General features: G+C 32.7%; 1 protein-coding gene across 1 annotated transcript in view; it reads left to right on the plus strand.

The window, feature by feature from the left end:
• Window positions 1–932: 932 nt before the first annotated feature.
• Window positions 933–16,154, plus strand: part of LOC123692031 (LIM domain only protein 3) — a 43,423-nt gene continuing 28,201 nt past the window's right edge. The window contains exon 1 of the mRNA XM_045636654.1: window positions 933–1,155. Coding sequence (XP_045492610.1) covers window positions 1,150–1,155 — 6 coding nt within the window. The 5' untranslated portion in view covers window positions 933–1,149. The remainder of the gene's footprint in view (window positions 1,156–16,154) is intronic.

Below are 16,154 nucleotides of genomic sequence, written 5' to 3' on the forward strand. Positions count from 1 at the left end.
GTATAAATAAGGGTAAGGGTTGTTTCTGTGACGGTAACTTGCGGCGTGGTGCCAACCTGTTTTATTGATGGTGTCTTCAACGAGCACCACTTATCTTTAGTAACTGCATTTAACATTTGAATAAGGTATAAATGATGAAAATTATTTTTAATTTATACTATTTAACTTTATTATTATGAGAAATGAATTTTATTAAGGTATTTTATACCTAATTGTTACAGTGAATATGTAAAAAGTATCCTAGACCTACCTACACTGCCGTTTTTAATTTCTAAGTTGATAAAATAATAAATTGGTAAATCTCCTCAAAATAGCATTGAATCATCTAAACATAGCTTAAAATTGTTATAATTATGTTGTTTACATTGTAATGGATCTAGTTCCGTTGCTTTTAATGATCCCTCATTATCGGTACTCACCTACCTAATATAGGAAAATAAACTTCAAAAAATAAATGGTGAAGCATTAGTTCAGACTAATTGTCCATTAAATTAATAGAAAACGAATTATGCGGGACTTTATCATTTTAATGAACAATTAAGGCTGTTTTAATTTTGTAAAAGAAAATTAACACACCATTAATAGCTGAAAATAGATTTGAATGGTTCGCGTAACAACGTGTTCGTTACCTCCATATTGAATTGCTGCAGTTTCCAAATGACAAGTAATCTAGAGTATAGACCGTAAAATAGTTAAAAGCTATCGTCCGATCGTAATTTGATTCAGTATCGTTTTTATTTAGGCCTAAATGCAATACCGCACAATCTGCCCACTTACGGTGCTAAGCGTCGTTTCAGGGGTAGAAGGTCGTAAGTGCGTAGCCGGCTTCGAGCGAAAAGCTCTATTGCAGTAGAGCTTGCGTTCAGAAAAAGGAAAGGGCACATCCCCGCTTTGGGGTACTATAGTTGGCTCATTCATTCGCTTCCCGCCGGTGGCAGCGAGCGCACGTTTCGCGACTCGGGCGAATTGTACTAAGACGATCGCGAAAAAACTTTTCAGTGCAGTGTCGAACGATCCTTGTAAGCACTCGAATATGAACAAGATTCTCTCGTGCTGTGAATTTAACTAAGTGAAAAGAGACTGATCGGCGGCTGGAGTGTTCTGAAGAGGCTAATTAAGAGCTAGGCTAATTGGCGGGGCCGGCGTTTCATGAAGGTGAGCCGACTTTTATTTCCGTTCAGCAATCCCTCTAATTGCGTCAATTAGTGTAATGCGGCGACAGCTTTGAAGAGTCCGCTTAATGATCTCCATGGTTGCTTGTGTAGCCTTTGAAAAACTAATGAAAATAGTGTATAACGAATTGTGTCTGGTTTCAGAATAATTAATACTGAGCCATAGGTTGTCACCCTTCCCTGTATTCTTTCTTGCAGTTAATCAACTTTTTTAACCGATAAAGAGGTGCTTTTAACAATACCGGTACACGTATTTTAAATTGCTTTTTATGTGATAAGGAGGTGTAAACTATTTTCAAACGTTATCGTGAAAAGTTTATAAAGTTTTAATGTGTAGTAAATTTATCATACGTAATTCTTAAAGCTTTAAAAAAAAAGTAATTTATATACCTTACTGCTTATTTTAAAATATTTTCTAATTATAAAAAATCCTCTCTAACACAAAATAAAACAAAACATTTTCGCGAGTTTTTATTTTATTTTCAAAATTAAGTAATTACAGGGAAAAAATATTGTTTATTTTTTCATTCTAATTGGAGTTGAAAACGCGAACATAACGAGTGAATATATTGCCGCTAAAGTTGTCAGTAAGCTCCTGAATCATAGGCAGTAAATTCTCTTTCTGAGAACTGTCTATTTGTACAAATTGTGCAAGTGACGTACGACATAAATAATATTCTAATAAATTATCCGGAAAACTGTTTATAATATTACAGCAAGTTACATCATTAGTTGTAAAAACTTGGAAAATAAATTATGTATTTTATTATTTATTGAATACTTACATAAATTGGAGGCAAAGAAGTTTTATTTTTAATAGAATTTAATATATTTAAAATATTTCATATTAAAAAAAACCATGATTTAACTATTTCGGGATATTTTATTAAAAGCTTTTTAGTCCAATCAATTTATTCATATAATACAAAATATATACCTACCTACGCAAAATATTATAAAATTAAGCCCATAACTGTAAACTGAGTATTTCTCATAACAAATACACCGAGTTCCATGAAAAACTAATAAGCTAATAAGAATAAATAAAACGCCTTTGAAAATAGCATTATTAAAATTGCCAATTAAGCGTACAGTAGCAATTCTTTATTCCCCTAATGAGCTCTCACAGATAATGTTTCCTGTTAATTTGTTTGTAGATACCTACGTTTAGAATATTTGTTTTATTTATTTACTCATTTAGGATGTTTGGAAGCGTCGATTAAGCATCTTTAAATGTATTGACCAATTATTTTTTAAACTTACATTGATAACGAGAAATAAGTTGATAGTGACATTTAAAAGCAGTTAATATTGATACAACTGATGATAAAAAGAAGTTTAATTTTATATGTACTAACTGCAGAGAGCAGTCCGCAGTTTCTAGCATTAGGTAATTAAAAACTACTTTACTATACCTAACAGAGTATGATCAATTAATCAATACAGTACACAGGTGTAAAAATTAAAATGTAATATTTTGCCTTTTAAAAGTAAAATCTTATCATTTTTGTCTAAAATCTAAATATAATGTTCTAATTCTAACTCTATCTATTTTTGTATGACAATACAAAGGTTTTAAAGTTAAAAATATACGAAGATTTTTGTAAAAGTGTAATTCCGTTGAGCTCGAAGCGACATGGTTGTACCAAAAGCCAATTAGAATGGCGTATCCTGCTTGTTTATTCTCTAATTAGCAAGTGGCTCATTAGAGGTACATCACTAGACCAGGAGAGTGCTATGCTTCATTCGTTTTAATTATAAACGTTGCTCATTGGGTTCTTATAATTATTACTAATGTCAATTATTAAGGGAAGCTTTATTGCGCTGCTATGATTCCACATTACACATTACACATATTTTATGCTGGTGATTTATGAATAAGATTTGTTTTAGGCAGAAAAGTTTAATGTGTAAAGTTGTTCGTTTTTTTTAATGAAATGTATTTTTCTTAGAAGATTTCATGAGAAAATACTTTTACAAAGCACTAAGTGATATTTTGTACATTTCAGTTTTATGAAAACGTTTGAGTCAAAAAATTTACACAATCTTTTATTAATATTGTCATATATGTGAAAAGTTTTTAAGGTGGCACTATACATATTAAAACAAATATATTATTTAATACTGAATACTACCTACAATTTAAAACTGCTCCCGAAGTTAAAATCGCTATGAAAAGCGCTTGATAATAAGCTCGTCACTCGTGCGCAGGTGACATAACAATAAAATCTTACACCGGATTTATTCTTGCAGCCTACCATCATGGCATCACCATAAAGTTTTAATTTATAATGAATATTGTAGGTATACTCTCTAGTCTCTCTAAGACTTTCAACAAATAATATTTTCATTTGTTATTATTAGATGAAATATTATGCTTGTCCTTTCTGAAATTTTAATACAAAATTTATATTTGAGAAAATATGTTCCATTTAAAAAAAAAAAAAACAGCACAATAGTGTATCTCACAAGTATCCCATACTATTTTGGCTTTTGATACCTCATATTCTAATCGGAATTTAAGTCATCAAAATATTAAATACATTGTACTTAGGTTAACTGATCTAATTCCCACGATATGATTTAAATCTAAACACAGTAAAAGAACAACAAAAATTTCCAGTAAAAATATATACGTAATTCATGTTAAAGATATCTAACCATGTAATTGGTAAACCTGGTCTATTGAATACAAAGTTTTACATTAGGTACCTGTATAAAATTTTGTGCATGCAAATTAATTAATTTCAGCCAATTAATAAACCCGTTTTAATTAACGAGGCTGTTAGGATAAATTAATCAGCAGTGCTTCGTCCGTTCACAATGACCGCGTTTCTAATATTAATTACAGATAGGATTATATCATTTCTATCTGTCCGTAATTTTCTAAAATAACCCCACCGCGTAATAATCATGTTGAGTACGACCGGAGCTTATATTATGTTTTAATGGATTTAATTTCAACTAATTTTCAATCAGTTTGATTAAAAAATTTACTTAACACTTGGAGTTTCGACCTCACCCAGCTTTAGGTTACATTAACTTAATCACGCGACCGTAATTTTAAACCCATTTTTACTAAAATAATTGAAGTTCACTTCTTCGCTTATTAATCGTCCTATTTATTTTGTTACCATGCCGTTGAACAATAGTTTTATTACAAATGATGTTTATGATTTAATTACGTAATACTATTTATACAATTAACGACACAGTAGGTACCTTTATCAACCGTGCCTTGGAAATTAAAATAACTTGTTTTATTATCACATACTCGTATTATAATTATTTATTACAAAACACCAAACGTGTACTTATGCTATTTGTTTTTACGACTAGAAGCCTATATGGAAAACATCTTCGCGAAAGCAGAGGTTTTTTTAACTTAATAATAATATGGGAGGTCTTCGCTGTTCGAATTTCAACCTTACATACTACAGCCTAATTCATTCATTTAATAATATTTTAATAAATGAAAGTGACATGTGCGGCGCGCGGCCGGTCGCGATGCGGTAGGGTTGTCATTAGCGATTGCCTGCAGTGACACGGGGTCACCGGGCTTGCTAATTGGTCCGCTCCACAGTTTTCTCTTTCCTGTATAGCAAACAAATTAGTACGAGGCACACTTGACTAGGGTTATCGCTTGGCAAAATTGCAAAATATCGGACAAATTTTGGAATGAATTTTTCATTTTCCTTGTAAGATTAAACCATAAATGTCAAATTCGGATTCGTACTGTAAACATCTGCAATAAAAATTATATATTAACAATGATGCTGTTGCTTCTATTATAGTAACAAAATCAAATAACATTTCAACCCAGCTTGAAAGAAAAGCATCTCATCTCTATCATTTTTAGGAGACATTAGTTAACATTTACATAATTAATGCTTTTGAATGCTATTGCTATTAAATATTATATTTTAAGGCAAGTGGAAATATATAACTGACACTGCGCATGTTTCTGGGCAACGTTTGTCACTAACCCAGATAGCCCGTGCCCTATAAAAAGTAAATTTTAATTGTTATCGGTAGCCCTGAAGGTCACTTGTAATTAGGTTGTAGTCGAGGCTTGTTTTTCAGTGGCGGCGGTTGCGCTTCCTCTTGTTACTTATTTAATTACCAGGCGGCTGTCTCCTACTTGAATAAGCCTTCGTCGAACAGACTGTACGACATAAGACAGAATACGTTTAATAAATTTAGTTATCATTTCACCTTTGTTCTTATAGACTTTTTTAACAAGTTTTACACCCTACAATATTTTTATGATAGAAAAATTCCATCAACGGTAAACTCGTCAGCTTTTTTCGGAGCAGATTATTTATTTTACAAGCAATTATCTACGATACTCGTGGAAGGAAGTAATTGTTCCTCGATGGGGAGGATTATATTGTAACAACCTACGTAAAATCTGGGAGCTAATTAAGACAAAATCACTCAAGATACGATGAAATCATCTAATTAAAACCGATACGCGAGAAAGCGTTGTTATTTCTAAAAATACTTTGTATCTTATCGCTTCGGTAAACGTTCCTATAAGTACACAGAAGTCAATTGTTTTACATATTATCTGTGTGTTAACTGTTATCTTAATAACATCGTATACATAATTAGAAAGTCTTGGACCACTCATTGGTTTATGTTTGACCAGATAACCTCTCGTGGCGTGACTAATGACGCGCGTTCGAGTACGTTTGTTTACGTGCATCAACGTCAATATTGTTTTTCCTATATGAATTTTGTTTGCTGCTCGATGTGTTGTGTCGTTAAAATTTTATTATTATCATTGATCTGATCTTCAATGAATTATTATGTAATATATATCTACAAATTACATTTTAAACATGTTTAAAGCTATACATGTTTCACAAATACATATTTTATTGTATACTTAGAATAATTCATTAATAAATATCAATACAAGCCAGGTAATTAATGTACCCTTAATTTTAAAATTGACGACGATTATCATAAATACAGTATTTTCTATTTCCGACGAGTCCCTAATTAGTGTTCCTACGTTAGCGACTTGAATGCAAATACTGTGTTATTAGGCAGGTTAATTAAAGAGTTATCGTTCGTAATTAACCCGTTTCGGTACAGTACGTGTGCCCATAGCTTGTACAAACACCACTAATTAAGAAATTCCTCTTCATTAACTCAATTAGATTTATTCACATCAAGACTATGTACCTAAATAGCCCAATTAAAAATACTGAGTTAATTCTAGCATAATTAGTGCATTTCAATGTAAACATTGACGTTGTGCATACATTCTAATACTTATGCGTTGCATAATCGGATTACTTTCTTTGTCAAGAATTATTTTAATGAAAGAAGACTTTGAAGTGCGAAACTGTAGTAGGATATTGGTTTATTCTTTAATGGGCTTAACTTAATCATTTTCTCGTCTCGCATGAGCTTACTCGTAAAGTATGTGTCGGCTGCATTTGTTAGTTATCCAGAAATAGGTTAACAATACGTGAAGTATACAGAAACTAAAAGTTGATATAAAAGTGTCACAATCGACAAAAGTTCGGAAATACAGTGCCATTGTCAACATGGTAGGAAGTCGCGACCCGCCTTGGGTTATCTATTATAATTAAGAATGAACTATTGACGTCAAGAACGAAACGTATCACAGCGGTTGACAGCAACAATCGGTTTTTATTAGAGACCCGCTCTAGATAACCCTCATTAAGTCGAAAAAGTCGAAGCTTCATTAATGCCATTATCAGTTGAAGGATTCTTAGACTAGGAGTTTACATATCACAACATAAAGACGTCACAGTCTTTTATGGTTTGACGTTCGTAATTGAATTTAATTAATTGACGCAGGCTTATTAACTTTGTTGTGCTGTTAAATGATTTTATAACGAATTTACTCAATATAATTTATGACAGATATCATATTATTTTGTCTTCTTTTTTTTTTGTTTAAAACTAGTCATTAAAAATATCTACGTCAGTATTTTTTTAAATATTCGAACCATTATACCTATAATATAGGTAGTAATACAAGATTTGATTGAACCAGCTTCCTAATAAGTTGTACGAAATAATTTATGTACAAAACGGTACGAAAACACGCGTCAGACTAAAAATGAGGTCGGGCATTTATTGGTCGTTTCGATTTTAGTGCTTTTAAAGTACAGTCAAAGTTTGTAATGATGCCTCTGTTCGACAGATTTTATGCAAATTTGTGTAACTTTTCATTAAGTAGGGGACAAACTGTTTTCATTTTTTAATACTTTGCTCTACCTAGAGCAAAGTAAGTAGGTACATATTTCGGGCCTTAAAGTTTCCTTAGAATGGTCGAGACATAATGTTAAAAATACTTTTTTCTGATATGCCTGCCCTCCTTGAAAAACCGCAACATTCCTGCGTCTGCTCCGATTGCTGCCCAAGTTAATTTAAGCGCCTGTAAGAATTATGTTAGGCATGATTCTTATTTATCTCTCAATATAACATGATTAAGGTGGTAAATAATTGATCAATTTATCGTAATATACCATGATACCTACTTTGAGAAATTCATACCCGGGCAAAATTTTCAAGTATCGAAGTAATTGCGCCTCCGGATCGCGACTGACCGATCAACAATGAAATTCACAATGGGGTTAATACCCTCTTGATAGAAAGCGCTCATTTCCTCTGTTGGTACTTCATTCGTGGAGTAGCAAACACAGGTCGTAATGAACGGCAATGGCGACTAACGCTACGGCAATTTGAACGTTCAGTGGCCCGGCGCGCACCAACAGTCCTCGAAATTAGTAATACACACTGCCTGATGAATACTTCACAATTACACATACGCTTTGCTGACTATTGTGATTTCAATGTAATTAAATAATTAATAATGCATGCCTTATAAAAAAATCATTGACTCTATTGCTATCTGAGGGTATGCAAATAAGAGCACCTCATTCCCGTTGGCATGTATAATTAATGAATAAAAACTTATTTTACTGAACGTATACCATTTGGAAATAACAGTGAGAATGTGTATTGTAATAAGAAAACACGTAGTTTATATTACAACCACAATTTGTAATAAGATGTCTCTGTTTCACGCTAGCGTGTGGTCGACAGGAGTGATATTTGCGTTGTTATTAATTCCGCAAAATTGAAAGCCGATCCGGTCACAGTGACTCTAGCAATTATTAGATCAGATTCAAACTGTTTTGTTGTTTCTCTTTTTCACTCCTTAATATTTTTCGTTTTTGTTTGCTGTTCTAAATGTTTGCATAACGTAATGTATTCATTACACAAACTAAATATTTGAATATGATTTGAATTATAAATATTAATTCAAAGTAAAAATCATTCCCAACATAATTTAAATAAAAAATCAATAAATTATAATTGCCGCCGCGGCCGTTAAGGTTTTATTCACTAAAATGTAGTCTTCACGGTCCAATTAGACAGCTTAACTGAGCGTCGAGAGCTACTAATTTGAGACTTCTGTATCGCTCTCATCGATAGGAAGCTTGCCACCTAGTTGTTTCAAGTAGATACAAATTAGTTACATTGTTTATACATTGATGTTTATAATTATTTTATTATCATGGAAATTTCCAAGAAAGTAACAAATAGATCAGATAATCAGTTTTTAATTTCGTTGAATGTAACATCTCATTTTTCCTATAAAATATAGTAAAGTACGTGGGTGCAAGCGCAAAATACTAGGTATTAAACTATTAACGTAATGCAATACCTTTAGTAACATCATTTCTCGAAACTTCTCAGGCGGCTTAAACATCTCCAAGAATTTTTAATATAACAAAACAACATCATTAAAAACAAATATTAAATGCTGCTATTAATCGATTAAGGGTTGATGTTTCAATCGTTGGATAAAACTTTTTCATCGAATAAAGTATTAAACTACCATTTCAATAATGTATTTAAATTGTCCGTATTTGACAGTTTACAGGTGACATTTTAAAATGTTCGCGTAATACTTTATTGGACGGATAAATTTTAACCAAGGATTGAAAAATCGGCCCTTAGGCTAACATAGAAAAGTAGTGTACTGCCGTCGCATTCAATGCAAAACATAAATAAAAATATTAAAAGTCAATCCGTAGCAATTTCGCGTATGGAAACGGAGCAAACTCCCCGATTCAATTACAAGCGAGCATTTATCATCGAAGCTGACAAACGATGTCGACTTGTTATTTCCAGGACTAATGTTTGAGAACTATTGCGTACTGACCCCTAATTCGACGATTTTTCTCTACAAAACTGGTTTGTGACAACGGTCATAAATATCACTAGTTTGCTGAAAATATTATACAAGAATTATACTTGTATTTGGAAGTAGGAAACAGAATAGAAATTGTGTGTTAACCCTTTTTTTCTGTTACTTAAACCTTTTCAAATATATAAACTAACCCTCAGGTATACAAAGCGTTATATAAACGTTTCTAAGGACGCACGTTTATTTTTCTTTTACAAGTTCCTAGTACTGATTGAAAGCATTGGTTTAAGAGAATGCATAATGGGCGGAAAAATGTCAAGCGTAAGTGTATTAAAGTTGGGGTCCGTAAAGTATCCGCTGCGTGCCGTTCCTGATGTATGGTTGCGACGACAAATTGAAAACTGTACCAAATGGCCCGCGGTTCGCAGAGGGCACAACGGTTACCGTTTAATAAAAACCCACTGTTTTGGATAATTGAAACGTACGTACATTTGTAAATATATCGAATTATAATCGTATGATTGTATCGCAGATATAGCTGGAATATGTAGGGCAGTTGCGAAATGCTTATATGCAAACATAGCGGTAATACGCAGTTTCGATTTTATTTAATAATAATTTAATTTGTTCTATTTCAAGAAATTATGATTGCAAAACCGTAAAAAAAATAAACATTAAAAGAACATGATATCAACATTAACCATAAATAATGGTATTAAATATGTATCCTTCTTATTCAAATTCAATTATAAAGTATTATTGTTTTCCGTAAGCAATGTGGAATGTAGTTTCTGTTACAGTTGTATTCAATATAGAGTTTCGTTCGGCCAGAAAATAGTTGGGGGGACGCGTGAGCGCGCTTCATACGGGACCCGCGTCGCAGACCTACGAATTATAACGGTAAACAATTGTTAAAATTTTGCAACTGATGGAATTTCTATATTGAGTTAAAGTTAATTTAAAATACAAAATGAAAAAGTCAAAACATGGATACCATAGTTTGATTTTTATTATATGAAAGCCATTGCACGAAAAATAACTGAAAATAAATAAGCGATGATCAGGGATAGAGTATCAGATGCAGAATAAAAGTTTACTTACCTAACACTATAAAAAAAGGATTTATTTACTGATTGAATGTATTAAAAGAATAACCGAACCGACTGTCGCAAAGTAGTTTCTAATAAGTAATATTTCATATCCTTAAAAATAAACTTCACTCTAACTAGATGTATTTTTCGTAACTGAGTCAAAAGAAATAATACCGTAAAGGGTGCTTGTCCCTAACAAATAGTTATATTACATAAATAAGGCGGGCGGAAGAGTTTAGGCGATAGCAATCTGCGGACGGTCGACGGGATGAAACCGTTTCTACTTATATTAAGTGGGCTTTACATACATTGTAGCCTGAATTCATATAATTTGTTATCTCCTTTCTAATTTTGATAACTCGAATGAACGTGTCATTTGATAATATTCTGATTACAAAGCAATGTCTGGAATTGTGTCTGTTTAAACGGTTGTGTTGTCGCGTTATTGGAGCCGTGGACATGATAGTTCTTGGTAAATGTAAAGTATAGTTTGTGGTTTGGTATCGCGGTAACTCGATATGGAGACGCGTCGCCGCCCACGGGTAAACGGGTTAAAGTTACATTTCTATCCAGCTTACTGATATGTTACAAATGGAGCCGTTGACACACGATACGGATATTGGCTCCGTGATTTAATTACTCTCGAATATTTGCTTTAATCAAATCATCAAGCCCGTACGCCCAGGACTTTCGTTTATTCATATTTTACAGCGGTTATGGATTTATACATGACAAGCATAATTGATCAATAAGCCCTTTTATACGTAGTTGAATGTTCATCAATAAAATACTGATGTCAGGATATTAATAGTGTGCACTCTGTAGTGTCCTGTTCCGATAATTATGCATGTATTAAATATTTATTTAAATAATATATTCAAGCGAAAATATTTAAGGTTTTTCGGAGCGGTCGATTGAGGGTTAAATCGTGTAATACACGGCATCAGACAAAATCTCGGCTCGAAAATAAGAAATGCAATCTTAAAGCGAAATCAAACAAATAGCTCAGTTTCTGCAGTGACCGTTTCAAATTGTAGGAACAGACGGGTCCGCAGCGGGATGGAATCCAATCAACGAAACTAGTTTCACTGATGCCTATCGCTTGTTTCACATTCTAAGATTTGTTTCTCGAGATTAAATCAAAGGCGAATTACAGTGGCGGCGAAAAAGAAATATGGTGAGTCCGGCCCCGCGCAGGGCGGGGGTGTCCTGCTGAAATTGCTTTTCAATCCCTCGGACTTTGGACTTGTAAAGAAGTTATTACCTTCCTACGAGATAGCGGCGGGTCCGGCGATACGGATATATGTCTTTTTCATATGTAATATTCCTTTTTCGCGTTTTATTAATGGAAAATGTTTCGTGGGACAGTGCGGCTCTCGCCTCTGATATTAAAAAGCCTCAGCCGATACAGTGTGGCGTCTTTACGAGATGCCCATAAATAGATTTATGTTTTGAAGCTATACATGTTTTTATACTGAGACTTGAGAAAATCGGGCAAGTATTGTTTATTATTAATTGCTTCTGTGCTACTATTATTGCTGGTGTTCGCGGATTGTCATAATAAAATTTAATCTATAGCCAAGCATTTAAAATGTAAGCAGTTTAACTTGGTTTTCTTATTTATAACGCCTTTACACCCATAGTACATTTATTTAAATAAATAACCAAACAAATATATTTTAATAAGCCGCAAATAACCTATTCAAAAATAAACTGCATACGCTCGAAATATTTTTAATATGAAATATCCAATACGCTCACCTACGTATTGTTCAGTACCTGTGTGCATTCCCGTTTAATAATGATGCCTACTCTAATTAAGTCCACTACACCAATGTTTGGAATTAATTAGTGTATTGTTTAATTGGCATCTCTTGTTATCTGTTTGTTTGGATTATTTATTCATTAGTGGTGCTTGTGACAGCTGTTGCTGAGGTAGATGTATTTTATATAAACGATTGTTTAAAATATCCTAATTAGTAGAATGTTTTATAATGATTCTGTTTCATAGCGATTAGCGACATTCGTGTGATTAATTAAAACGACTGTCAATTACATTAATTATATGACGCGATGTTTTAAACATAAGATCTTTCAAGTTTTTTTTGCATGGCCTTTAGTTAAGGCTAGTTAAAATTTATAATATATTTTAGTAAAAACGAGAATTGTGTGCAGCGAATGTGCACGGTTGGTGCCGCGCGTCAAACGCAGGGACATCATGCGCAGGACAATATAACAACGCGGTGCTTGATTACACCTGTCCGTCACGATTAATACAATATTGTGTGTGATTCAAATTGAATTAGCCCTCCATTGTGGAATTACCCGTGTATGTTTCGTATGGAGTATTGGTTTTGAATATTTAGTAGCCAATTTAGATCGTGTTGCTATTGTGATTTGGTAATAGAATACGGCGTTCCCAATGTTTTGTGGGGTGTCATTAAATTTGTACTAAACTATTAGCCGGTACGTCCAAATTCATAATTAGTTATTGAATTACGATAGCAATGTGGTTGCGGTTTAAATTAGAGTACAAAGGGTGGCAATAAACGGTATTATCACACATAGTGTTGAGAACAATTGTGGTCAAAGGATTCATCAATAAAAAAATAATTTATTAATATAAAGCAGACGAGTTTATTTATGAACAGTTATGAATGAAGGTCGTCTGATAAGCCACGCTGTTCGCAAAAACAATATATTATTTTCTTATTTTTTCATTTTTCTTGACACTGCGCACATACCTATTGGTAGGTGATGTGCATAAAATTTTCTTTGGATTATAAAACCCAAAAATTTCAACTCGACCCCGTATTTCCTGAGTTAAGCTTGTTTGTTTAAACAATCAAACAAACTCTTCACTCTTACGCATTAGTATGGGATTGATTCAGTGTCTCTCACCAATTTCCACACAATTGACCACGAATATGGTCCACTGATATTCACTAGGACTTAAATACAGCTGGTTCGCGCCATGTTTAGACAGCTGTCATTTGTTTAGGAATATATTGAATAGCGTTTTGTTTAATTTGTTTGTGAACGCTCACAACTCAATAATATTGTTTACGCAATTCTAAATTTGCTTGTATATCTAGCGATCCATAAATTTAAGTTCATTTGTTTGCGGTTTTGTTATATGTTTATGTAATCGTGTTATTTTACAAGAGAAAATAAGGTTCTCGATGCAAATAATAAAAATAATTAGGTACAGTTAAATGAAGAAATTAACTTGATCTAAAAGACAATTGATTTTTATTAAAATTAGTAGGAAATAGAGTAAATATTTTATTGTATACTATTTTTTCTTTTTTTTTGCCTAATTATTATTAATTCCACATTTAAAAATTTAATACTCACGCACATAATACGCACTAATGCACGGAAGTCATACTGCAGGGAGATTTATTTTTTCGTCAAAATAATTGAATGCCAATTAGAAAGGTCTGCATCACAATTATTGAACTAGTAAGCGTTGTAGTCTAATAAAATAGCTGAGCTAATAATACCCTCCCGTTGTATCGATTTTCTAAACTTATTCACGTCTACTTTCCTAAGACTTTCATAGACATATCAGTCGTTATAACGTCCATTTGATGTGTGGCAAAATGGAATAGAAGGGAAAAAGAGCATCTGCTATATGCAATCACAATCAGGGACTTTTAAAAGACATAATATCTGGGTCGTGAATGTCGTTAATGATTTAATACAACAATAATTAAACCACGCCCTCTAAGCCGTTCTGAACTAGCACAGTAAAAAGTAGAACTAGTAAAAACTTAGGAAATTATTATGAAAATTTAAATTTACGCTTGGACCACAGTACTGTTAATTGCTTCAATAAAACTGCACAATATATTTTAATTACTAAAATTTGATCCGAGTAGTTACCGGCGCAAATTACAGAAGCACCGTGTGTAATAGAATATGGTTGTGAAACTAATTTAGATGGAAGATCATCCACGTAATTAATCCACTTACCAAGAACGCGGCCGCTTTGTAACTAGATGCTCAACTTCACAACTTCGCTCTGAGCTCATATGCTTAAGTGACGTTGGCAACAATACGTCAGCTCGAGACCCTGATTAAGAGGAAATCCCAGCTTCGAAGAGCCTTTTGTAAGGGATATACAATTAGGAAATCCGTAAATATGTACGGAAATACCAATTATTTTAACGTTACAATGAATAGGCACATTAAAACTATACACATTTCAGTATTATTACTCCTCAATATGAATCCACGCAAATATTGATCGTTTACTCGAACATTTTATAATTCCAACTAACTGCTATATTAAATTTTACCAATTCTTCTCGCCCGCCGGATACATCAGCTTAATAAGTTAATTAAAATAATTCGTCAAACTGAACTATTTTGCTTATTCAATTATTACAGGCTTTTGTTACGTCTCTCATACGATTCATTTCAATTTATGATATTTATGCCACATTTTGATTGAAAATTATTAATCAGCTTTTAACAAACACATGTTATTATAATTTAATGATAACTGATAAAATGAATTTTGAACGTAATAAATATTAATACGGTTTTTGTATCTATAAGTAAGTACGTTCTTGAACTAATTAATATATTGGACCGCTTTGTAGAAGTGACTAAGTACCTACCTATTATGAAAATTTAGTTATTTCAATGCTATTTATAACTAATAAACTTTATGAATAAGAAAATTAGACATATAATACACTTAATTAAGAATATATTCGCGATTTTTTGTGCGTATCCTGATCGCGTATTGAGTGTTCAGAATCGGCGTTTAGGGGTTGCCTTGAATGTGGATTGATTAAGTTGACTCAGTGTGAATGCTTCTTAATGAAGCTCGCAACGGCATATCTAAAGCGTCGAGGTATTTGTTAATAGTATTGTCCTTTTAAATCGTAGCTGATGTATTCGTGACTTCACAATCAATGAACAAATTCAATAATTTAATATATTTTTTCATGTGACTCGTTTGGCCAAAAATGAATATTCAAATATTCTTCAAACTGTATGTTTAAATAAAAGTTAAAATAAAGTAATCGGCTGCTCTGAATCTGCTTTTACCAGTTTTACCAACTTTCTTTGTCCAACTTGTAGAAGAGTATGCCGCTCTTGTATTGGATTGTTAATTGTAATACAAGAACATTGCTCAGATATCACGGCAAGAATCGTCTGCAAAAGACGCAAAGGCCAACGACGATACTTTATGGGAATAAAATCAGATAGCTCGTATATTATAAAATTAATACCAATGCAGCTATTGCATAATATAGTAAAATAATTCCGCTAAGTGCTCCCGGCTTCATGTACATTACATACACAGCGAAATTAAATTTTAATTACAGGAAATCAAATTAATTTTGTAACTAATTGGCACTATCGAATCAGAACGGTTTACATACCTTCATGGGTCGGTGGCACGCATCGATTTAATCAAATGTCCGTCAGTGGTCCAATATTGTAAGTGTATTGTGGTTTAATTGCAATATTATGTGAAAACGTGATTATACACCCGTTTGCGTTAACTCTTTATTTAGGTCTCAATTTACTATGCATTTTGTGAAATCGCTATTTTTTAATAGTTTTACGAAATTTTTGTCGGACTATGTAGAAATAGATGTTGATGAAAACGCACTTTTGAACGCACGTTGACTGATTTTTTATTACATTTTTTTGATAGTTTTTAAA

The sequence above is a fragment of the Colias croceus genome, chromosome 5, assembly GCF_905220415.1.
Source record: "Colias croceus chromosome 5, ilColCroc2.1".
Lineage (NCBI taxonomy): Eukaryota > Metazoa > Arthropoda > Insecta > Lepidoptera > Pieridae > Colias > Colias croceus.